Source organism: Mytilus edulis, chromosome 4, assembly GCF_963676685.1.
Source record: "Mytilus edulis chromosome 4, xbMytEdul2.2, whole genome shotgun sequence".
Taxonomy (NCBI): Eukaryota; Metazoa; Mollusca; class Bivalvia; order Mytilida; family Mytilidae; genus Mytilus; species Mytilus edulis.
In genome coordinates, this window is record NC_092347.1 from 44,594,362 (window position 1) to 44,621,746 (window position 27,385).

A 27,385-nucleotide genomic window follows, 5' to 3' on the forward strand; every position below is an offset into this window, starting at 1 on the left:
TAGCTAGGTAAGGTGCCATGACTACATTGTTTAAAGATTCAAGGGCTTCAAATAGCTAGGTAAGGTGCTATGCAGTGACTACATTGAATGTGTTAATGATCATATGTCACAGACAAGTTTTCAATCAGGGTAACATTGAAAACTATATTAGTATCACTCCTACACATATTTCATAGCTGCTTCTACTTGGCCATACTACAACATCAGTTGAATATGCATTCAAAAGTACTATGTATTCTCAATTCTCTTCAATGTATATAATATTATAAACAGGTTAAAAAACAGTATGTAATTCAAAAGTGTTGACTCCGGGAAAGCTATGTGTTTTTGGTTTTACACACTGTTTATGTTGTAGTTTTCATTGTACATGCTTTTCTATAATGTCCATATCATTTTGTTAATCTAAAAGTCTATCATATACTAACTTAAACTTAATTCATATTTATATATTTATTTGTTTTAAATATCTCATATACATACATGTATATGCAGCTATAAAACATTAACTATCAATACTGTAAATTCAGAAATTATTGCGTGCATTTATTATTGCGATTTTCTCATTTTACACTTGAATGCGATTCTAATTTTTACGATTTTGAGAAAAGTCATGCTTAATTCAGTTAAAATATTACAAAATGCAAGTTTTAATTATTGCGTTTACAACTCAGTCGTATTATTCGCAATAATAAAAACCTCGCAATAATTTCTGAATTTACAGTAGTTTGTGTGAAGTATGATTACAAACAATAAAATAAAGTAGTTTTCTTCTCATATTATTTCAATGAATTTCTTTGTTTGCATCAGTAAAAAATATTTGTTTCGGTGCCTTACACATTTTTGGCACTTCCTGACGTGTCAGTTTTCTATAAACTTCAATCAAAAACATAATAACTCTTCATTAAATAAATTGCATACTCTATTATGCAGGAATGTCATATTGCACAATGTATTTTTATATCACAGGAATTTTCAGTATATAATCAGATTGGAGGTTTCTCGACTACTTGTTCTAATAATGAAGTTCCAGTTATTATGGATGTTGTAGCTACTAGAAATCTGTACCCTGAAAAAAAAATCATATTTTAAAAAAAAAATATTATTTTTTCTCCTTTTTCATACTCATAAATATCTATTTCTTTTCAATCATTTTACATGAGGTATCTATATATAGAGTGTGGTACAGTGGTCAAACATACCCATGCTAGCTTTTTTCAATCATTCATACAGTAATTGGTTTAATAAAGAAAGTTGCAATTCACTTTCATAAATCTTTACTTTTATCATCAAGAATATCTTGGATTGTATGCTAAACAAGAATGTGCCCCACTCACACTATCATTTTCTATGTTTAATGGACTGTGAAATTGGGGTCAAAACTCTAATTTAGCATTGAAATTAGAAAGATCGTATTATAGGGAACATGTGTACTAAGTTTTTAAGTTGATTAGACTTCAACTTCATCAAAAACTACCTTGACCAAAAAGTTTAACCTCCTGAAGTGGAACAGATGGATGGATGAATGGATGGATGAATGGATGGAAAAATGGATGGACAAATGGATGGACAGACAAATGGACGAGCAGATGGATTGATGAACCGATGGATGCACAGACTGAAAAACATAATACCCATAAAAAAAGTGTATTACAATGTTATTAACCCAGTTTTAAAATAGGAAATGCACTTTTCTGCTTCAATTCTTTTTTTTCCAAATGATGATTTTATTTTATTATAACATGCAATTTTAACATTTTATATTTAATATATATCTTATCTTAATTTCTTCTACATTGATCTATCAGCAATACACAGTACATGCGGTATATATCTGCCTATCATTAATAACTCAGACTGAATCAATTCTAACACTACTCTACCTGCACTTTAGATTACACAATAGCTGTCCTATTTTATCAAATAGTCTGGTTTGGATGGATTTATGTCTCAATAAATGTGACTGGTCAACTCATTAATGACCATGTATTGACAATTGATACTGACCACTTGTTCTAGTAAATAAGCCTATGCATAGCAATAAGAGAAAATTACCAATAAGGCCAAACACAATAAGTTTAGTTTTATCAAACAGCAAACCACTTACGTTTCACCAGTTACTAAAAAAATAACTTATATGTTAGATATCTTTCAAAATTCTTTTTCCCATTGAAATTTGTAATTTGTATACTAAAACTTGCATATGTGTTAATGCTCAAAAAAGCAAATAAGTAAATTTTAACCATGGGGTTTTGGATCCATTTAGATTTGAGCTTTTGCTTTTAGATTACAGTCTTACAATTAATTTGAAATGAAACAACAATCAAACCTCTACTCCTTAGCTTCGTTTATGTCAAGCATGAGTATAGGATTGTGCGTTTTTAATCTAAATCTCTTTTCAGTTTACAAAAGGAGCAGACAAAGGTTAAACTTTTCAAATCTACCATAATGATCTATGTCTTATTGCTTTTATTTCAAGACATGACTTATACCAATAATATGTTATGTTTTTGTTAGACAGGCTATTAACTAAAGAGGGAATATTTATTTTTTTGCCCTACTTTTATCATTCATTTCCATAAATAAAAGACAGGAGATACCAAAGAGTTATTCAAACTCATAAGTGGATGACATACTGACAAGGCCATGACAAAAACAAAAATTGACCAAAAGACAATAATACAATATAAAAAAGAAGATGTGGTATGATTGCCAATGAGACAACTATCCACAAGAGACCAAAATGACACAGACATTTTAAAACAACTATAGGTCAACCTATTATTCAACTTTCTGCAATACTAATTGATTCATAAACCTATTTGTACCTTTGTATCATAACAGAAAATGAAGTTAACAATTAGTTAATTATTATAAAAGAAGTGACATTTAGCCAGTAATTGAGATAAATTTAAGATGAATACATATAACTGCAGCAGGCCTTGAAGAAAGTGATCTGACCAGATAAAATAAATACATTACACAACATTTCTTACAAAGCATAACAGTAATATAACATTGCATTTACCTTTTAATCTTCCAAGAAATCTTAATGCTGATATTTCAGAATATGTACAACCTCCCAAAAAGTAGACCAGGACTACTTTAGAGGATGGAGGTAAGGAGGAGGGCATCTTTCCTAAAATTAAAATAAACAAATGAAATATAATCAATTTCTTATTTTTCATTCATAAATCACATATAAAATACCACACATAATTAGTTTTCTGATAAGAAAAATTGTCAAAACAATAGTGTTATCTTGGCAATTTAGTCTTGCGGTAAGATTGAATATTTAAAAGTCCACTTAAAAAAGCTGATAATTGCTGAGAGAAAGGAACAACTCTCAGTAGGAACTAGTTCGCCTTAGATCCTAATCAATGCTCTCCATTGCATCACAAATATGCACTAAGTTTCAAGTTGATTGGACTTCAGCTACATGTACATCAAAAACTACCTTGACCAAAAACTTTAACCTAAAGGGGGACAGACAGACGGACAAACGGAAGGACAGACAAACCGACGGAGGGACAAACGAATGAACGCACAGACCAAAAACTGATAATGACATTTATGCCCCATTGGGCATAAATATCAGCAAGATCATAAAAGAAGCCTTCACAAAGGTCTCAATATGCTACGAAAAGGTCAATGGTGTTTTTCAATTCAGAATAAATTGTCACATCAAAATGGTAATACCATATATAATAAAAAATGTTACATTTGGGGTAGCTCTCTACTGTTTTCATTGGATATGACGATCACATGCTTCAAAGTTTATTTTATGTATTTGACGCCTTGTTTCTATTTTTACATATATTGACACTATGTTTTTATTCATATGTATATTGGTGGTCAATATAAAAATGCTACTAAATTTAGATTTATGACATCATAACGTCACACATAACAACCACAGAGAAAACACCTTATCAGACAAAAAGAAAAGTGTTTCACTAGATAATTCAAGAATTTTATGCTAAATGCAGAAGCTAAAAATACAAGGAATTAAAGCAACAAGCTATAAAGTTGTTTAAAAAAATATTGATATTTTTAATAACATGAATTCTTGCAAAAAAACAAATTAAAAATACACAGAAAGAACACTGAACATCATTTTCCTAATACTTTATTTACATATGTTATATAGAAATTAAGGTTCCACTTAAGTCAAAATATAGGACACTTCATTAACATCTTCACTTTGCCTGTATTTTTCAACCTATAATGAATAAAGTCCTAAACTATTTTAAACATACTTAACATATACATACTGTGAAAATTGTAAATAAACTTGAAATTTTTATGTTGTGGCCAAACCAGTTTGTGGGGTTAACACTTAATTTTCCAAAAAATCTGGAGGCTTGCGAGATGACTTAATTTGTTTAAAATTGGTATGAATGTATACTGTAACCTATATAATGCAGTACATAGATATAGGAAGATGTGGTGTGAGTGCCAATGAGACAAGTACAGGCTAATATTGATTTTTCAGAAAATGTATTGATTTACGAGTTTCAGTTAAATTCATGTATCTGAGTGAACGAATATCAAAGGTACAATACAGAAATTGGACAAAAATGTCATTGAAACATATTTATTTGACAAATAAATACTAGCTTGTACTGCATTACATGTAACAGTATTCGTGTATACCAATTTTAAACAAATTATGTCATCTCATAGGCCTCCAGATTTTTTGGAAAATTTAGTGTTTACCCCCAAAACCGGTTTGGCCACAACATAAACATTTCAAGTTTATTTACTATTTGCACAGTGTGTATATGTTAAGTATGTTTAAATGAACATATGTTCCCATAGTTTAGGACTTTATTCATTATAGGTTGAAAAATACAGGCAAAGTTTAGATTTTTCTGTAGTGTCCTATATTTTGACTTTAGTGGAATCTTAAGGACTTACACTCAGTCAATAGGTTATATATGGACCTGTTAGATTATATTGACTTTGTCCTCGGTCAATATAATCTGAACAGGTTCATATATAACGTGTTGACCTCGTCAAAAGCCCATAATTGATAAATATCTCACAGAGTGTGAAATTTTCAGGGCATACAAGTTTTCATGACAGTTGCTTTCACAAATTGTTGTTTAATCTACAATAGGTCAACAACAGAGTAAGTCATATGCATATACTGCTGCCAAAACAGTGAAATAATAATTATGGTACAGAATAAAACTACATTAGAAGGGAGAGGAGTTACAGACATTGGGTTATCATTCATCAGACATAACACTAATAAATGCACTCTTTTTCCTGTATACATGTTATCCTTTTAAGGAAAATATATATATTTATCTTACCTCCTTTAAATTCATAGAGATATGATTGGTTAAAGGACTACATGTGGTGACTATGTAAATTTGATATAGGGTGTCCTAAAAAAATATAGGTTTAGTTACCATACATAGTTAATTACCATCTGGGGTTGGTAAGGAGTTACTTCCCTTAAAAAACAAAAAAGATGCCACAACCCTTTATATAAACAACACAGTGTTGAGGAAAAATCTGAAAGGATTCAACAGACGAAGAAATTGATGATGAAAAATGAAATAATGTCACAAAACATAATTTAAGCTAAAAAGTTGTTATTGTTGTCATTTGTTTTCTGTATAGACAAAATGGAAGTAGGATCTTTTAGTACTTAGTATTGAAAACTTGATCACTTTGATAGGCCACTAGTCAAAATACCACATGTGAAGATAGTTGGTAAGATAAATTTGTTACACGGTGTGCTAGTGACCTAATACGATATATATGGGGTCAGTAAATTCCATATTGGGATTCAAGCTTCGCTCTCATTCCATATGGAATTTACGGACCCCATACATATCGTATTAGGTCACTAACTCACCATATAACTAATAATGTATCCCTATTTTCTTACAAGGAAGGGGTGCATTTATCCATAAAAATAAGGGTAGGCTGCTTGTGATTGAGATATTTGAAATTTTAAAGTTATCATGGATGAGAATAGGAAACTGGTTTAAATCAAACAAGTAACTGATCTAACATAACGGTACCCAAATTGCACCGAGTACCCAAATTGCACCTATTTAGCAAAAATAGCAGCGGAAATCTTACAACATTTCCTAGAGACTAAACAATTTGTATTTTTATTATTTGATACTATGTACGTCTTTCAACATAGGTAAAAATATTTAGATATACACAAAACGTTCACAGTATTTATCAACAGATGAAGTGTTTACTGAAAAAGCAAAATGTACCGAAACGTCACCATGCGACGTCATCAAAACGTCATCTTTTTAAAATTAGCAAATTCAATATGTTTCAAGTATCCATTTCTTAAAAAATGAAGAGTAAGTATGGACAAATATTCAATTGTTCAAAATATTTGAAAAAAATAAACAAAAGCTCTGTTATTCGACTTTTGACGATGCGAATTTAAGCATGGATGCAATTTGGGTACTCCTCCTTTCAGAATTATTGATGGTTTGGAGGTTAGTTCAGACCAATTTTTCTATGATTCCATATGGATTGAAAATCAAATTGATGTACCTAAATAATAAAGAAGGACAAGGCTACAAAATAAACACAAAATGGAAAAATTTGTCTTAATCATAAAAAAACGTAGTTGAAAAAACTATCAAAATAGGTGCAATTTGGGTACCGTCACGTTATATGAATTATATAAATTATAAGGATCATGTACAAAATGATAAATATTTTGTACCTTTTGACTGTTTTGCATTGACTTCAGCAAAAACACCTCCTGGTAAATGTTTAGTTATTTCTTCCATACCAATAAATGTTTCTCTCATTAATGCCTAAGAAAACAAATGGAAATTTATTCAAAGCTCTGAAATTATTTAGATATTACTAAGTATCCTAGTATAAATACCATCAAATCCAGTTAAAATTGTATAATATTATATATACCAGTGTTATCCCCAGAAATTTTGGATAGCATCACATTTTGCGTAAAAAAAATAACTTTTTTTTTTAATGTCATTTGTCGCGTCACGTTGATGCTCTATTTCCTTTATATGTTTTAGTTTATATTGTTCAATTCATTAATATAATTAAACTATAACAACAAAAACAGTTGTTTCAGTTTATGTTTTCTTTATTCATTTATAGTTACAGAATTATTTTTTTCCTCTTGTGCCAAATAAAAATAAATATGTGCTTTCAGTTACCCAACAATAAGTCAAATGAATGAATGGTTCATTATAGTGCAACCTGTATATATACAAAACTAAATATCTAGTACACAAAATTAACTTTTTTTTTATATTATATTAAGTAAAGATAAAGTAGCAAAGGTAGCAAAAAAATATCAATTTAAAAACTTTTTTTTATCATGTTTATGAATTTCATTGTTTCATGGCACTGAATGAATTAGTCCCTGTTGTTTCTTATCTTTACATCAAAATGATACGTACTTTTAACAAAGTTATCTAACAAATAGTCTATTAATGCGTAGTTTTCTCTATTGGTTTATTTTTTCTGTCTACCGTCCGTCTGTGGTCATTATCGTGAAAATGCGGATTTTTGTCATATCTGGTCCGGTTTCGATCCGTAGATTACACAAAAATGTGCAATGGCGGCCGTAGAAAAATTAACGAAAATGAGTCCGAGAATAAACATTGTTTGACAAGAGATTGTGAATGAATAAGACGCTTTTAATGCATTAAATGAATTAAACATAAACTTAAGCCAATTATGATAACTTTTTAAAGAAGTATAAATCTTATTTTAGCTCAAAACCAAAATTCTCGCTCTCGTATTACCGAAAGAGAAAGAAAGTATTTTTTTGGAGAGTTGCACAAATAAACGACCTTTTAAAAAAAAATCGTTTTTGAAATTTCGTAATACAATACATAGATTTCGAATTGTTTTTGTGATTGCATTTTTCTATGTCGAAATTGGTGATTGCAGACACGTGGTATTAGTCATGTCACAATTAAGTGTCAGCTTGGGATATTCGCATCCAAACAGTTATCACCCTGAGGGCAATTAACACCTCGCTATTTAATCTCTTAATTGCCTTTAGTGTCCCACTTAAAGGGATTACAATTAATTAAGGTGATATAATTCTTATGATCATAATCGATAATAGATGAAAGTTCAAAATTGAGGACAAGTAATATAGCATCTTCAAAATAATTATAGCGTCGCAGGAATTATTATAGCATCACGGTGAAAAAATATAGCGTCGTGGTACCGCGACGCTAAAACGGCCTGGGGAGAACACTGTATATACTACAGCCACAATCTAAAACTTGAGTCTGAAACAAAAGCAATATTTGTAACTGATTTTTTGTAATTTCCACACAATTCATGCTGGAAATCTTTCTACAGCTTCACATTTTGCTAAAAGAAAATTTGGGGGGTCATATTTTGTTTAATTCTGAAGGTGTTCATTGAAAAGTAGAAAAATGAAAGAGGATAATTGCTATTAAATTTGAATGAAATATCTTTAAAATTACTCAAATGTGGTTTTTATAAATAATGAGAGATGACCCACTCTTTAAATTTGTTTTTTATCTGGCCTTCTATCTAGCCACACTGTTGAGTATTATATAGGTCAAATGGGTGTTTGGTGTACTTAATTAAAGGCCTAGTATCTTTGACAAACATATAAAAATATTAAAATAATCATTAAACAAACAAACATAACAAAACCATTATAAACTTCATGTTTAACAAAACGTAAATTGGGATTACATTTAAGAATAAAATGCTTCGCTGAGCACAACCTCATACGACTGCAAATGTCAAACCCTGAACAGCTGGGGCAAATTAAGACACAACATTCAAACTTGATACTGTCTGAATTTGGATTGTGATCAAATTTTGACATAGTATAGGTTTCTGACACAAAATAAATGTGGTTAGAGATCTTACAAATCTATTGCCCAATACTGTGCAATTGAAGATTTAAAAAATTTTGAAAAATAAATATGAACCCCTTAAAAAAATTGGACCCCCCACTCCAACTTTTTAACACACCCCCCCCCCCCCCTTGGAGCAATAACCCCAAAACTCAATCCTAGCCTTTCCTTTGTAGTATGGAATCTTGTAGTATTGTCTGCAGAAAAATGTTTGTTTTTTGCCCTTTTTTAGCCCCTAATTCCAACATTATTGGGGCAATTAACTCAAAACTCAATCCCAGCCTTCCCCTTGTTATATGGAACCTTGTGGCCATGGTACAATGTCAGAGAGATCCATTCATTTACACAAAAGTTATTGTCTGGAAACTAGAAAAATGCTTGTTTTTGGCCCCTTTTTGGCCCTTTTAATTCCTAAACTGTTGGCCTCATAACCCCTAAAATTAATCCCAACCTTCTACTTGTGACACTAAATTGTGTGGTACAATTTCAGAGCTTTCCAAATACTTATACACAAGTTAAAATCTTTAAACTAGAAAAATGCTTGTTTTGGGCCCCTTTTGGGCCATAATTGGTAAAGGGTTGGGACCATCATCCCCAAAATTATCCCAACCTTCCTTTTGTGGTACTGAACCTTCTTAAAAAATTTCATAGAGATCCATTCACTTAAACTAAAGTTCTTGTCCAGAAACCAATGTGTCTTGGGACGATGGCGCAGACAACGATGCCCAAACAACAACACAGATGACGACAACAACGACATCATACCATAATACGATCCCAAAAATGTTTTTGTGGTCTTATAAAAATAGTTTACCTGTTCAACGAGTTTACACGATAAAGGCGAATATGCTCCACTAAACACATATGACATGTCAGTTGGGCTCTTCAAGTTAATGTCATCAGTTTTAGGTATCTACAAAAGTCAATATTTTAGTATTACTTGTTGATCAACAGAAATTTTCTGTATCAATTATATATATTTATGATCAATCTTATCAACATTCCTTTTGATTTTAAGTTATAGAAAAGGTCAAGATTTCATGCAGTCATAAAATGAATAAACTACATGCTTAAATTTTTCAAACTTCAAATTTTGTTGATTATTGCCCTTAGATAAAGTTACTTTATTTTGAGGTCTAAGTCAAAGGTTAAGGTCATGCAAGCTAAAATAGAATTCATCTAATCTATTTACATTGTTATATTATCTTAAATCATAAAACTTACCAGGGCCAGTCTCCTACACAAACTTTTAAACGAGCTGTGTTTAGTCATGGCTGCCATACTAGATGTCACTTTACCAAGAGATGTCGCTGGTTGAATAGTCGTTAGCTCTTGATCAGTTATCATTCCAAGCTTACTTAAGTTGTAAAATGTCAACATTTGTTCAAATCCGTGACTCTGAAACAATAATTTTAAACATGCAGTGAGGTCATACGTTGTTTTACTCCCTGTTGAAGGCTTCATAGTAATTTTGAGGTGAAGAACAGCAATAAAAGAATGCTGTTAATTTGCTTTTGGTGTTTTTTGCAGTGCATACACTGGTTTTGTGTCATGGATAGATACCCCATATTATTTATTTTCTGTTTAATAAGAAATAATCTAATTTTGGATGTAACGCGTCTTCTGATTGGCTGACGTCATTTTGTTATGAGCCCATAGACATAATTTAGTCATGTCATATGACGTCATCAACGTTTTTCATGGTTTTCTACGGTTTAAAATGGAATTTAGAATTAAATTATAAGAAATGACTGTAATATTTTTTCTACCTTATGCGAAATAACATAAAAAAAATGTGGTGCACACTGTTAAATAACCCGCTACGTGCTTTATTCAGTGTGCACCAAATTTTAATGTTATTTCTTCATAGACAGAAAAAATATTACAGTCATTCCTTAAATAATTTATTGTCTAATTCAAAATGTTTAATGGTCTGAATTACTTTATGATCAATAATTGAAAGTATTATCTTTTCAGAAATACCACTTTCAGAAATTATCAGGATATTTTTTACTCGATTTTGTGAATATTTACAAAATTGAAAGATCGGTTAATTTACAAGTTCATTATGCATTGTAGCCTAACTAAACAGCTTTTATTTAAGTATTTTAAATTTGAATTGAAGAATGTGTCAATGTTGGTGTCCTTTAACGTGCTAATTTGGACATCAGAAATGCATAGACAGGATTTGGGTGTTGATGTCTGTTGTATCATGCAGTATTTTTGGTGATTCCAATTGTCTTTTTGCGTGTATTATACATTTTTAAAATGTTGTTCTATGTTGGGCTGTTCCTCAACTTGTTGTTAAGTCTTTTGCATTACAAACAGTTTTTATCAATCTGGAAGACCTATCTTAAGTTCTTCATCATGACTGTCTTTAGTCCCTCTTAGACAAGTATTTTACCTGACAATATTGTTTCTTCAATGATTTATAGTCACGAGCTGGTATGCCATCCAGGGTCAGCGACAGTAAACATAACAATTTAAGGGTCTGTATCATGCTGGACTGAAATTACAGACAGAAATATATAAAATCTACCATATTCATGTATTAATTTTACATCAATTTTAAATGACCTAAAATCATGAAACATTGTGTAGGAGACTTCAAACTCACATGTTTCAGGTGTAAGAAAAGATTATATTTTTTTTAAATACTCGAATCTCTTGAAAAGTTGAATAAAAGATTTATTGTTTTATGAACATTTGTATATTCCTTAAATTTTGAATATTTTAACTAAACCAACATTTCACCATCCTATAAGTAGATGATATCTATGGTATGCATGGTGGTTTTTACAAATTAAATCAAACTAAAGTCAGTGTGAAACAGTTTTTAGTTTTTGAGAAAATATTGTTGAGATACACGCAATTTGAGATAAGTCAAAAGGTTAAATTATGTTCTTCAAAGATGGCCATCTTGGATTTCAGACAGTCACAAAAATACCATTGTTGGTAGTGGAATAAATACAGATAAATCATTCAAACTTAAGAACTGTTAGTCAATTAGTTCTTTCTGACTAGAACATTTAGTTATCAGCCTATCAGTACTCATTATTGACCTTTTGCTGCCATCTTGAATTCATACAATTATAAAAACATGAATTATTTCATTAATATATTCATATTATTATTTATGCACAATTATGATCTTTACAAAAATATATTAGTTAAGTGAAAGGACATACCTGTTTATTAATGAGTTCTTCGATAAACGTCATGTTTTCTCTCAGAGCTGTACCCTCTAACAAACCTGAAACAAAAATTCAAGAAATAAACATAACACTAGCAAATACATTTTATACTGAAATGATTAATTGGGTTGAAAAGTTGATTCTATATATGTTTGCACCTGTCCTAAGTCAGGAATCTGATGTACAGTTGTTGTCTTTTGTTTATGTAATTTATATGTGTTTCTCGTTTCTCATTTTTTCATTTTATTAGATTAGACCGTTGGTTTTCCTGTTTGAATGGTTTCACACTAGTAATTTTGGGGCCCTTTATAGCTTGTTGTTCGGTATGCCAAGGCTCCGTGTTGAAGGCCGTACATTGAAATATAATGGTTTACTTTTTTTAAATTGTTATTTGGATGGAGAGTTGTCTCTTTGGCACTCACACCACATCTTCCTATATCTATATAGCTAAGATGTTGAAACACTTAAAATCTTAATTTTGAGAAAATTGTAAGATGGTTTGTCAAATATTTTCCTTGCATTAAATTCAGAATTATTCCTAAATATTGCTTGCAGCCATGCAATTCATTGTTTAATGTTAAATACATGCAAAAATAGACAAAAGATATCTAGAATTAAAGGGGCACTAGCTAGGAGATATATAAAAAATCTGATATATTTTTTTTTTGCTCAATGATTGAAATGCAAATATTGAAATAATAATTCGCTTTTAGCAGCCAGTACCCAAGAGAAAACGAAAACGGGATCCATTGGAATCCCAATGAAATCCTGGTGAAATTTTCGGGATAAACCAGGATAAGCATCTGGAGTCGGGATCCCATTCGGGATAAATATCTGAAACTGGGATCCCATTCGGGATAACTGTCTGAAGCCAGAATTCCAGTCTAGATGAAACGGGATAAATATCAGACACTGGGATCCCAATCGGGGTAACTGTCCGAATCTGGGATCCCAATCGGATAACTGTCTGAAGCTGGGATCCCAGTCTAGTTGAAACGGGAAAACGTATGAACCATAATTCATGTTGTTGAAAATATGTATTAAACTGTTTGGTTTGTGTACATATATGTCTCTGATAACATCAAGTACAGGTTAATGGTGTTAATTAACAATGTGCATGACACCAAAGCTGTCACGTGAAGCAGGAACATATATATTATGTTAGATATACTGTTCCCAGGGTGAAGCCAATCACTTAATGGGTCACTTAATTTTCAGTTTGACAGATATTTATAAGTCAGAAAAATGCCAAGATTTTCGCGACAAAAATGGCAGGGCGTCTGAGAAATGTCAACGGGTGTTTTGCCACACAAGCCAATGGGCGTTTCTTATGTTTCCCAAGTTCACATAAGTGCACTTCTATGGTTCAATTTTGTCAAGATAAGCTAAACAAGAATGTGTCCATAGTACACAATGCCCCACTCGCACTTTCATTTTCCATGTTCCATATATATAGACTGTGAAATTGGGTAAAAATCTAATTTGGCATTAAAATCAAAAAGATTATACTATAGGGAACATGCGTACTAAGTTTCAAGTTGATTGGACTTCAATTTCATCAAAAACTACCTTGACCAAAAACTTTAACCTGAAACTCCCACTTTCATTTTCTATGTTCAGTGGACAGTAAAATTGTGGTCAAAAGTCTAATTTGGCATTAAAATTAGAAAGATCATATCATAAGCAACAAGTGTACTAAGTTTCAAGTTGATTGGACTTCAGCTTCATCAAAAACTACCTTGACCAAAAATTTTAACCTGAAGTGGGACGAACGAACGAACAAACGAAGGGACGGACGAACAGACGGATGGACAAACTAATGGAGCCACAGACCAGAAAACATAATGACCCTCTCCTATCGTTGGTGGGGCATAAAAAACATTGATTATCAATTGTGAACTTCAATTTAACCCCTTAGCTTGAGATTGATAACAAATGAATTGTATGTGTGAAGTTATTTAAAGGAAAATAATGTCAACATTGAAAGTGAAACAAAGGTAAATCATTTGATTGACTGAATCGATCCTCAAAAAATCATTCTTATACAGGTAAAAACGATGATAAACATTTATTTTTCATCTATAATATGAAACTAAAAAGACAAAAGAATCCAACAGCTCCAATTTGCTTGATCTATTTCTATCTACATTTATGTTTACATCCCTTATATGGTCATCGGATAGTTAATTAGATGGCATCCAGACTAAAATACACACGAAAGGAAGCTAAATATTTTCATCCATGTGCCCTGTTAATTGTTTATTTTAGACTATTAATAGTTTGGATATATGTTTTACACTGTTATAAATCAAATATGAGAATCTGATTAAAATTAGTGAACATGAGTTTGACAGCTAGTGTCCCTTTAAATCAAAAAGGGTATTTAGCTCACAGAGAATTCCAGAATTACATAATGTGCACGAGATTCTCGCTCATACTTGGACGTTCCACAGGTTTTAGTTAAAATAACATTATGGACACCTAGAGTTAACAAAGAGGATAATAAAACCTCCTGCACTGAATGAAAAGTTTAATATCAATTACCAAATAGCCTGTCAGATTTAAGCATTTAAATCATTGTATATTTGTCACCAAGGTCCACTCGAGAGCACTGTTAGATAAGGGGGAGCTAACTCGTATGTGCTGGAACCAAGGGACAGGGGGTCAGTCTATCGCTAGACTTAATGTTCTGATAGGCATAGCTAAAACGCAAGGAAGGTTTTCATAATTTAATTAACGATAACGATTTAAATGAATGATAACAAATCAATCAATAAACAATGCCAAATAATAATAATCTAATTAGAGTACAAAGTATCAATTCAAAATAACAAACCCAAAGTAAAACTATTTCTCTTTAAAATGTAAAATATAAAATAAATGCCAAAATTACTAAATCATAAAATGTACTTAATCTCAATTTCAGAATGTAAAAGTCTCAAAATAAAAGTTTCTCAAAAGTATAATTTCCTAAAGTTAAATTATGAGTCAGAGATAAATTTTGTCTCACACTACACAGTCAACTGGTAGACTGGTAGACAGTCTTATAGGTCCAGTATAATGACATGAGTAGTGTGAGGTTACGCTTCCGAAACACTGACTGTTTTTCTAAAATAATTCTCAAAAATAAAAGGTGAGTCAAAAATACATTTTTGTCTAAACACTACAAAGTCAACTAGTAGACTGATCGACAGTCTTACAGATCCAGTATAATAGACTTTAGTAGTGAAAGGTTAGGTTTCCGAAAGGTGACTGATTTTCCTAAATTTCACAACGCTATTTATATTAAAACCAAATATAAATCAATATGACTCGACATGTAAATATTACTCTCATTAACAAAAAATAGACATTAATTAACAAAGCCTAATCCTATAATGTTTTGATAAAATCTTAAACTTTTCAAGTGACATATGCTAATTACAATTAATATTTCAAAATAAAGTGCTTTGAGCTAACTGTGACATTTCGAGTACTAATGCCACAGCATAGGTAAAATCAATTAAACAAATTAATTACAATTCTTATAAAAGACAAACATAAAATTTTCTTTCTTAAAATAAAACATAATTTTTATCCAAAATAACACTAACACAAATTTAAGCCAAATAACACACCATGACATATTTACAAAGAAATTCCAATGGTCCTTAATCCTTTACCTATTCTCTTTACAATCTGAGATATTAGACAAAGATTTGTTGAAAACTGAAACTGTATATATTTATTTCCTTAGATCTTTAGGAGTTTTGTATGTTATATATTATAATTAACAGTGGAGGATCCAGATTTCCTACATAATCAACCAAATTTTCCCCACCAAAAAGGGGGGACTTCTAGATCCCCCTAAGATCACCCTAACAGTCACCCATAACATTTTTTAAAAATATAGAGTTCTGCTTTACACTCATGAATTCAGAAGTATGGACTTCTGGGACAGCAAAATATTAATTAAAATAACCTTAATGTTAGCATCCTAATTATAAACATGGTCCCTCAATATATCCTTCAACTTGTGTATATTTTTCATTCAAACAACTTGTAAATAGAAAGGTCAATACAAACGCATATGTTTATAATTTTTTTAAAAATGTTGCACAATATTTCTGTATATTTGTCTTTCAAAAGCTTGTTAATTAAATTGTCAATAAAAGTGCACATTTTTAACCAACATCTTTCATCAAATGTGTCCAGCAGCTAATAATTGTTTGAATTCGTTTACTAAATGTCAAATTGTTTTTTATTTGGTTTCAATTTCTTTAGATAGTAGTAAAAAAATTTGTACTTTAAGGAAATAAAAACAATTTCTGATGAAAAATTTAAATTTCAAGTTGTTTCATTCTAAAAGCCAAATCTTATTTTATTTTCCAAGTGATTAAAGCTTTTTGTAATTCCAAGGAGCCTTATTTCAAATTAAAATGTTTTTGTATAAACATTCAGTATATTTTTTATTCAAAGAACTACTTTAAATGACTTTTCAATAATAAAAATTCAATTATTCAAACAATTTCTGTCATGAAAATGTGTGCAGCAGCTTACAGATATATGTTTATATTGTTATTAACATGTCAAACTGTTTTGATTTTTAAATTCAATGCAATAAATTCATTTTGCATCCTATTTCCAGCTCTTTTGAATACATGCTTAGAAATTTGTACTCTTAAGGAAATAAAGAAAGTTAGAAGAATTCCTGATGAATCATTTTTCATTTTAAATTGTTTCTTTCCAATAGACAAATCTTATTTATTTTCCAAGTGATTCCAGTGGCTTTTAATTCCAAAGAGCCTTCTTTCCAATTAAAATGTGTTTGTACATATAAACGCTCTGTATGTTTGTTATTCAAACCACTACTTTAAATGACTTTTCAATAAAAATGCAATTATTTAACCAACTTCTGTCAAGAAAAGCGTGCAGCAGCTTACAGATGAATGTTTATATTGTTTACTATATGTCAAGTTAGATAAATCTATAGCTGTCCTTTTATATAGCATAAGTAAAAATAGACCAAGGTCAGACTTGATTGGATACAATCGGCAGTCAGCCAATCAGCAGTAGCCAATCAGCAGTAGCCAGTCAGCAGACGGAATAGACTGTTGATGTTTTAAATAAAATTGAACCAGTAACAAATAAACATTGGAGTATTCAACAACAATTTCATTAGCATTTTAGGTAAATAACTACAATATACAGACAAAGGAAATTACAAATTTGCTTTGACTTAATATTTATTGTCAAAATATAGACAGTATAATTTCCATGCCATGTCGCATATTTCTAAAATTGATGCCATCCAGTATGCTTGTGAATAAAAAAGACAAACATACATAAAAAGCATTTGAGCATAAAAACAAAAGGGCATTAACAGTAAAAACGGTCATACGTATTTCAACAAGTGTCCAAAGTTGCTCTTCAGACAAAACTATAGAGGTTCAGAGGATGAAACTGTCTCTATCACATCACAACCGATTTAATGGGGAAAATCCTCATTGTCTAATTCATTATGGAGTTTGTGTGTGAAACCTATTCCAAAAGGTTCTTGCCAATGATTTTGGATGGTCCATATGCATGTGAACAGTATCTGATGCTATTCTGTAGCTTTGACATTATACTTCTTATTCAGAAAATCTTGTGGTACATAAAGTAAGCACTGTGTCATAGGAAATTGTCTCTGAAACAAAATATCTATATACCTATAAATACATAACTTATATATGGTATATTTATATGTCTGTGCCTTGTGTAATAGTATAATACTGTGTACTGTTCATGTATTCATAGCTTAAAAGGGGCTACAATTTGGAAAGGGGAGGGGTAACATCCAATTTAATAAAAACATTGACAAAAAAGAGATTCCGTCCACAAGAACCCTGCACTCTACTCACATTGTGACCATTCAGTACAACATCTCACCTAATTTAGACTCTGGTGGATAGTTGGCTTTAGTTGGCTTAAGACAATCATAAAATGTCTCCTTATTTCATGATTCTGTAGGGAGATAAATGATGACTTTCCTTTCTACTGGCTTAATATTGTTTCATCCAAAAAAAACAATCCCTTATGATACAATATATAACCAACCCTTGGCCTGTAAACCTAGCCTGTTTTATAGTTCTATGTTATAACTGTAATCTGCACCCCAAAAAACAGAATATTGACCTAATTTTTACGATCAATTTATTTAGTTAAATAATCTCATTGTATTTTTTTCACTACTAGTTACCAAGATGGTCAATAGACGTATTTACACTTGTATGCAAATTTGTCCACCATTACGTAAAATTACACAGGTTCCCGTAAACTTTAACATCATAATTCAAAACATTTGACGTCACAAATAAAAAGTAATTGTTGCTTGACGTCAAAAGGTTATTTGGAGTAGATCTAAGGTCATTCGGAAGCAATATATGTAACAAAAAAATACAGCTAAATACCAAAAGTGTAAATATGTTTATATTTAACACTATAAAAATATTTTACTACTGACCAAATCAAGTTATATTTTTCATTAAACTATAAAGAATACTTCTATAATTAAAGATATGGAGTAACTTATTTATTTATTCATGAAAATCAAAAGCTCACAACGTCAGATCAAATAATCTGTAAAAGATCAACTATTAGTAAATTAATTATAAGTTTTTAACTCCAACATGTCCAACGGGTCGATTCTTATTAACATGATGGAAATCTAAAGCATGTTTATATATCCATGGTGGTAAGCAGATCATTATTCTAAACTAAGCACCTGCACATCTGTATGCTAATTACTAACAATCATACTGGTAATGGTTATAACCATTATAGACAAGTAAATATGATTCAATCAATGTCTATTACAAATATTGAAATCAATACATGTACATGTACTAATATGCTTCAAATTACATGTATTAATTTATATGATACAGAATGCAAATTGAATTTAACTAAATTAGTAAAATTTTAGAAACTGATTTTTTAAATGTTTTATGTATTTTTTAATAGATTATTTAAATCTCATCACTTGCTCATTTTGTTATGCTTGTTCGTCCCACTCAAATGAGTGAGTGCAGAGATTTAATTCAAAACAAATTGAATTATGTGATTCTGTTATCCCTTATAACTATATCTACAATAAATTTCAAAATGAAGAGGAATTTGTAACCATAATTTAAAATTTCAAGGTAATAGTGGAAAAATTATTAAAAAATTAGTATACTTAGTCTCAGAACAAAGAAACAACAAGAATGTGTCCACAGTACACGGATGCCCCACTCATACTATCATTTTCTATGTTTAGTGGACCGTGAAATTAGAATAAATTCTCTAATTTGGCATTAAAATTAGAATGATCTTATCAAAGGGAACATGTATACTAAATTTCAAGTTGATTGGACTCCTACTTTATCAAAAACTACCTTGACCAAAAACTTTAACCTGAAATTTGCACTATCATTTTCTATGTTCAGTGAACCGTAAAATTGGGGTCAAAACTCTAATTTGGCATTTAAATTAGAAAGATCATATCATAGGGCACATGTATACTAAGTTTCAAGTTGATTGGACTTCAACTTCATCAAAAACTACCTTGACCAAAAACTTTAACCTGAAGCGGGACAGACGGATGAACGAACGGACGAACAGACAGACGGACGAACGGACGGACGAACGGACGCACAGACCAGAAAACATAATGCCCCTCTACTATCGTAGGTGGGGCATAAAAAAATACATGTACAATGAAGTAATGTGTTCTGTTTGATTAATTTTCACTTCTATTCTCAAAAAGATTGTCCACTGGACGTTAAGCAACCAACAATCATCAATACCAAAAAGATCTTATTTTTTGCATGTATGCCGCTACAAAACACTAAGTTTACTGTAACAATCATTTTAACCCTTTCCTCCATGTATTTTTTTTTTTTAATATACTTGATTCGCATAGGATTTTTTTCAGTTAAAAAAAATCATCAGTTTTAAAGTGTTAATGCATTGTGAAAACCAATATTTCATCAATGAAATTCAAGTCAGATAATTCTCATGAATCTCCTTTTCATATTGGATACAATTTTTTTTAAGTCTGATGCAGACATTTTGTAGTCAAAGCATTTCAACTGAGGTACTACACAGGCGTCAAAAAGCGTCATTATGGAGTAAAGGGGGTGGCGTCAAAAGGCGTCATTAAGGAGTAAACTTAGTGAAAACCCTAATCATGCTGTGACATCACCGTTAAAATGTTTGTGACATCATTAGGACCAAAATATTTATTCTTAGAACATATCCTCATAAATTTAATTACTTGGACAATATGATCAGCACGTCATAGCAATAACATCTGATGACCAAACTCATTTTGTGTTTCATCGGTCTAAATTATGCTGACCACAAGCTTCAGTGACAGACTCCAAAAAAACACATGGTCAATTGTACTCATAATTACTTTAAACATATATAGAAGGTACAAAAACATCTGTAGAAGAAGGGGCGAAAGATACCAGAGGAACAGTCAAACTCGTTAATCAAAAATAAACTGACACTGCCATAGCTAAATATGAAAAAAAAAAACAGACAAATAATAGTATAAAAGAAACAACATAGAAAACTCAAGACTGACCAACACAAACCCCACCAAAACCTGGGGGTGATCTCAGGTGATTGGGGAGGGTAAGCAAATTCCAAATGCTCTTAAAAAAGACATTATATTCTGAAATCAGACATTCAGCAAAACATTCACAATATAAAATAAGAAGATGTGGTTGATGGCAATCTAATTAAAAACCAATCTCTCATCACTCCGTTTTCTGATATGTTGCGTGGGAGATCTAACGAAACCCGCTTTGATGTCACATGTGAGTGACCTCGTAGGTGTGTCTTTTTCGACCAATGAAAATCTTCCATGATCTTGAAAGTTTATCGTGCGGTAAAGGGATGTAACTCATTTTATTTACGAAGAATTCGTCAGTCAAAAGCATTCATAAACTTTTTTGATTGGCTTATTGATAGGTCATCAACTCATTTGCATATCATTATAAATTCATAATTTCTAGTTCACTCAAATGTGACCTCAAAGCGGGTTTCCTTAGATCTCCCACACGACATATCAGAAAACAGGAGTGATGAGAGATCGGATTTTAATTAGATTGGGTTGATAGCCAATGCAACAACTATCCACCAGCTTTCAATTTGGGGATAAAAGAAATTAAAGGCTGTTTATATAGCTTTTAACAATGAAAAAAGCCCATTATTGTATAAGTCCAATATAAGAGGCATTCATGAAAAAATGTTAAACAATTCAAATGAGTAAACTAGCTGCCTTATTTAAAATAAAAGAATTTACGAAAAACGACATGTCCTGCTTAGTGTCAGTTGCTTAACTTTTATAATGATATTGATATTTGCTGATCCTAGTCAAAGCACATGGCAATAAGAAAGTGAAAGCAAACACTGATCTGCTAAAATGATAAACCAACATGACTTTCTGCTAACTTCTAAAGTGATAAACCAACATGACTTTCTGCTAACTTCTAAAATGATAAACCAACATGACTTTCTGCTAACTTTTACAATGTGATAAAGCAAAATGAAATATTGTTCAGTATGCCAAATGCATCTACAATGTCAAATATTCCTCAAATTACATGTATAAAGCAGAATACTGAATCTTGCACATAAAATTTTACTCAAATCTTAGAATACTTTTTTTTAATTTTAAGGGTAACTACAAATATCATTGAAAAGTTTTATTTATGTCTAGTTACAGACCAATAAAAAAAAATTTGTTAAACTAAAAAGTGATACATAATCACTTCAGTTCTAAAATTAGATCTGCAGCCACAAATCAATTCATAATGATCATTACTGAGAAGTCTGCAACTAATCATGCTGTGACGTCACTGTGAAAACCATGTTTTACATCATTTGCACCAAAACTTTTAATCTTGGGGCTTACTACCTGTAAATAGTCAACATAATCATGACATCTTGAAAGGCTATTTCTAGTTTTATTTATTCCTGTGTGACAGCAAAATATTAAAATAGCCTTTCAAGACGTCATAATTATTTTGACTACTACAAATTTAATTACTTAGACACTGTGATCAACAGTTTCAACACGTCATTGTTAACACTCATTTTGTATGTCTGTGTTCTATATGCTGACCACAACCTTTGCTGACCATCTATAATATAACACAAGGTCAGGTGTACTGATATTTCTTCTGTTTTCTTTTTTTTTGAAAATTCTGAAGGACTTAAATTAATGCGTTACAGTGTAACCTGCCTAATCCAACATCTGAGTATTCCAACATCCTGCTTTTACCAACACATTTTTCTGGTCCCAAAATATGCTTATCCTTGCAGAAAAACCTGAATATTCCAACACCCTGCTTAATCTGACATCATTTTCTGGTCCCCCAGTGTGTCAGATAAGACAGGTTGCACTGTTTATTCTCAAATCAGACATTTAACAAACATAAAAAAAACCTGTCATAGCTACAGGTTATTTTGTTTAAAATGTTTATAGCCCCGATAATGACCTCAATGCTTTTTTTTTAATTGTTAAAAGAGATCCTTATCCATAAAGACACCCTTGTAGATTTCGAAAAAAAGCAGGCTAATGCCGCTACAAGGCAGCACTCACACCCGCAAAGTGGAAAGGGATTAATATAAATTGCAATAACTTGTTTTCCAATCTACTATAAATAAATATGTTTGAACTAATTGTTTCTTCTCAAGCAGTATCAACATTATAAAGAGTGATATTTTCCTAAGAGATTTTTCTAGATGTAAAGTTCTAATTTTTTCTCCTTGTATAACAGATATCAAACTTTCAAGATCTTTTTAGATATAGATTATACATTGTAACTAGGTCCAAATATTTGTAAAATACCTAATGTACAAAATATAATCCATTCAGTAAGAAACTGTACAAAATTGCGAACTGAAGACTTTCATCAGTTGAGTGTCAACGATGGTTCAGTTTATAGATTAATGGTTACTTCAAAAATGTAGTGTAAGCACATAAAGGCTATACTGGGACAATATTTATGGGTATTAAAAAGGTCTTTGGAGAAAGTTTGGTTTAAACAGGTTCCTGTTGTATTGTGTATTAAAATAGGTTTCATGCTATGCTACCTTCCTTATATTGACAAAGCATGGCAGTACCATACAGGTTTTATTCTTTAAGAATGTGGACTATCCAATGCTGAATACTTTTTTTTTTTTCTTATTTTATCTTTACATTTTAACATTGATTAAAAGTTTGGTATTTCAACACTTTTTTACATCTTTTATTTGAATAGCTTCATTTAAACAAACTATCAATATACTGTAAACCAACTTATTTTCTCGGGCATTTATTTTCGCGACTTTCGCGAGTAGAAAAAAACCGTGAATATAAATCGTCGCGAATAAATAAAATCTTTATTAAACTACATCAATTAAATGAGAAACTCGAGAATTAAAAAAGCCGCGAAATGGACTTGATTTGGTATAACGCGAAATAAAGTATCCGCGAAAATTAGTTGGTTTACAGTACTCTAATAAGCATGTGCATTTTTAGACCCTGGGTCTCTTCCTTTATAAAAGATATACATTTAAGCTTATTGAGAACTTGTTTTTGATTGTCAAGTATTTTAAGAGCGCAACTTCATTTATAGAAACTTATATGCTTTTAGATGTCTGTAAAAACTGTACTAAAACCTGTGATTTTAAGCTGAAATGTGCCTCACCAACACTTATTCCGTGTGACCTTACAGAGCAGTTGTATGGATCTGGGTTAAAAATTGAAGGACTAGATTGCATAAAATGGGTATTGTGGTTTGTACATTTTGCTGAATAATCAGGAGGTCACTTATCCCAATTGGCTCATTTAACATCTCCACTATAAGCCGTTTTTGCAACCCAGCAACAAAATAATCATTTACACGCACCTTTAAGACCTTATTGTCCAGTCAGTAAAACTAGTCTGTATTTCTGTACTATTTAAAGTTTATAGCAAAAAAGTATACATTTAGTGTAGAATATTTTATAAATACCCAAATCTATGTATTGCAGGACAAATACAGCTTTCATTGATGTTTGATTTCTAGCTTTGCAAAAGCAGGGGCGGATCCATCCAACTATGTGCTCCCATTCAAATGCATTGATCATCCAAAAAAAAGGGGGGTTCCAACCCATGAAAAGTATCCATACAAACCAATAGAAAAAAGTGTACTTAGTTGAACATTTAAATTTGAGATTTACCTATACCCAAGAAAATTAGTATACCAAAAATAATCATAAGTATTTGACAAAAAAAAGAAATCTGAAAATGCACAACATGGTATCTACGTAAATCGTAGTGATTTTTATTTCAAGAAAATGTATGAGAAGATGACTGCAATGAAAGATGTAAAACAGTATACTCCTCTAATGAGGGGGATAGGACCTTTATCGGGACTCCAGGATCTGATGTTTTTAGGCTTGGGATTTTGGGATTTCGGGATTGACCCTTTCAGGATCCGGGAAATCTCTTTTTTCGAATTTCAGGATTTAAATTTATTTAAAACAAGGACCTCAGGATTTTGTGTTTTTAACCCCTGGATTTCGGGATCAGGACAAGAATATCTAATAAGGTTAAGTAAACTCACTATGTTCTGTTTGTAAGTATTCCTCAAACTCTCCTTTAGTTTTCTTTCCAAGGATAACCTCACATGCACCAATATCTGTTATATAGAAAACATGAATAACATTGATTTTGTTTGGTGTATGTTAAGGACAAAGTTCATGAGACTGTCATAGAAACAATTTCATCAAGTTGTGAACATTGGATAATTGTATACCCTATATCCTGTAATTGCTAGATGAGGTGGTATGTAAAAATCCTGTTTCATGAGTCCCTATCCAAAAGATTTTTTGACAATATACCTAACAGTAAAATATTTCAAAACCCAATAAACGATGGGAATATACATCTAAGTTACTTCAAAAACCGAAAGATAATTTTTTCTGGAAGACATTTTCTACATCTTATTAATAATTTTGATTTTGGTGGATTCTAGTCTCATTGGCAATCATACATTTCTTTATTTGCTGTATTACGTAAATCATTTTGAAAGTAACTACACATGCTTTTTTTTTGTATCTAATATAGTAAATCTTTATTCCATTTATATAGTAAAACTTTTTTCCAATCAGAAATAGCCTGTAATTCAGTGGTTGTCGTTTGTTTAAGTGATACATATTAGTTATTTGATCATTTTTTTATATAAATAAGGCCGTTAGTTTTCTCGTTTGAATTGTTTTACATTGTCAATTTGTGGCCTTTTATAGCTGGCTATGCAGAATGGGCTTTGCTCATTGTTGAAGGCAGTATGGTGACCTATAGTTGTTAATTTCTGTGTCACTTTGGTCTCTTGTGGAGAGTTGTCTCATTGGCAATCATACCACATCTTCTTTTTCATAGCATAAGAAAAGTCCTCCTGATCTATGATGTAAAATGTTTTCCCTTGTGACAGAATATATTTACAGTAAATATATTACTTTGGCAAACAAACTTAAAATTTGTGCTTTTTTGTGGGTTTTTTTATGGTGTGTATATTTCAGTGTACTTGCTAAACAAGGTAGGTTCAAACATTAAACACATACGGTGTGATAAAGCTGCTTTCTGTGCCTTCAGACCTCGTAATTTAGTTGCAACAAAATCTTTCATGTCCCCAACAGATTCTAGGCCATGTCTTTGCTGGAAAAGATTTATAACAGCATAGTTAAATCTGTATTATCATCAATTGAAACTTTTTATGAATGGTCATTCTGGTACAGAAACATGTGCCACCAAAGAAAAATAGAGCGACTTTTAATAAATAAAAGAAAAACATATGTTAAAACTTCTCCCAGTTTAAATGAAATTGGAATATTTGGAACTTTTTAGAGTTCTGAAGAGTACCAAACTTTCAATACACAATTTTTTTTATTATTTTGAAAAAAAAGTTAGAAAATTAATTTTCATAATAGAAGGCATGTCAGAGTTAGACTTTTTTTGTAAGGTTGTTATCTGTTCAACTTTCCAAAGTATTTGGTGATTTCTGTAAGTCTTTTCTTATATATTTAGTCTGTACCAAACATCTTGTTATCAATGCTTTTCACATTTTTAACAAAAAGGTAATTTTTGCGCCTGTCCCAAGTCAGGAGCCTCTGGCCTGTGTTAGTCTAATATTATTTTTACTTTTAGTTTCTTGTGTATAATTTGGAGTTAAGTATGCATTCATTATCACTGAACTAGTATATATATTTGTTTAGGTACCAACTGAAGGACGCCTCCGGTGCGGCAATTTCTCGCTGCATTGAAGGCCTGTTGGTGACCTTCTGCTGTTGTCTAATCTATGGTCGGGTTGTTGTCTCTTTGACACATTCCCCATTTCCATTCACAATTTTACGCATCATGTGTCTAGTGTCAGTGTGCTTGCAAGTCAGAATATTGTGTCCAGTGAGGGTGACATGTCATCCTGTTTACTGTTACCTTGTAATCTGGTACTTACACTGACTCAGCCTGTAGTCTAGTAAAAAATGATTAATATGCACACCACATCAAAATGTCACCATTCAGAATGACTTTTGTTGATTATCTGGTTGCCTTTTCCCTAAATTGTTTTTTGTGTTTTTTGTTTGTGTAATAAAATTTGGAAAAGCAGCAAAATGTTCAAACTCTACATGATATACCTCTCTAAAATCACACTCTAAAAAATATTTTTATTCTACCTACATTTTCTTCATCATGTCATGAAACTGACAAATACTCACATCAAATTCAGTCTGTAAAGACTTGGCTTTAGAACTCAGATATTCAAATACATTGGAGAAATGTCTGTTTCTCACTTCATCAAAAATCTACAATACATAAAATAAAAATTGACAGTAACTTCTTTATCTTTAGATTGAAAATTATCTATCGGATCAATTCTGTCATCATGATAGATAGACTAACAATTCACCTATACTTAGCATCAAAACTATGGACCTCTTTTAAAAAGGAGGAGAATAAAGTGTAATCTTCTAAGGACTAATGTCATATTGTTACTGCAGAAGATCATTGAAAGGGGAACAACTCTAAATTTAAATTATCATCCCATTTTTTAATCATGCTTACATGATGTAAGTTACATCTGCTTGATTTTTGTTTAATTCATATGCAGTCTTTACATTTATACTTCTGTTAGTAAGAGCATCAAAAGGGGAATAACTCAAAGTCCCAAGACTTGTATTTTCTCCTTTCATTATTATCTTAATCTTCTACTAAATAATTCATTCTTATAAAAATCATTTCAAAATATACATTTTTTTCAAAGATTCAACATAAGC

The 27,385-nt window shown here is 31.1% G+C and overlaps 1 protein-coding gene across 1 annotated transcript in view; it reads right to left on the bottom strand.

Moving 5' to 3' along the window:
• Positions 1–789: 789 nt before the first annotated feature.
• Positions 790–27,385, bottom strand: part of LOC139519751 (vacuolar protein sorting-associated protein 33B-like) — a 43,961-nt gene continuing 17,365 nt past the window's right edge. The window contains exons 10-19 of the mRNA XM_071312006.1: positions 26,828–26,914; positions 25,676–25,769; positions 24,679–24,753; positions 12,065–12,129; positions 11,281–11,382; positions 10,101–10,274; positions 9,691–9,789; positions 6,713–6,806; positions 3,026–3,136; positions 790–1,066 (exon numbers count right to left, since the gene is read on the bottom strand). Coding sequence (XP_071168107.1) covers positions 984–1,066; positions 3,026–3,136; positions 6,713–6,806; positions 9,691–9,789; positions 10,101–10,274; positions 11,281–11,382; positions 12,065–12,129; positions 24,679–24,753; positions 25,676–25,769; positions 26,828–26,914 — 984 coding nt within the window. The 3' untranslated portion in view covers positions 790–983. The remainder of the gene's footprint in view (positions 1,067–3,025; positions 3,137–6,712; positions 6,807–9,690; positions 9,790–10,100; positions 10,275–11,280; positions 11,383–12,064; positions 12,130–24,678; positions 24,754–25,675; positions 25,770–26,827; positions 26,915–27,385) is intronic.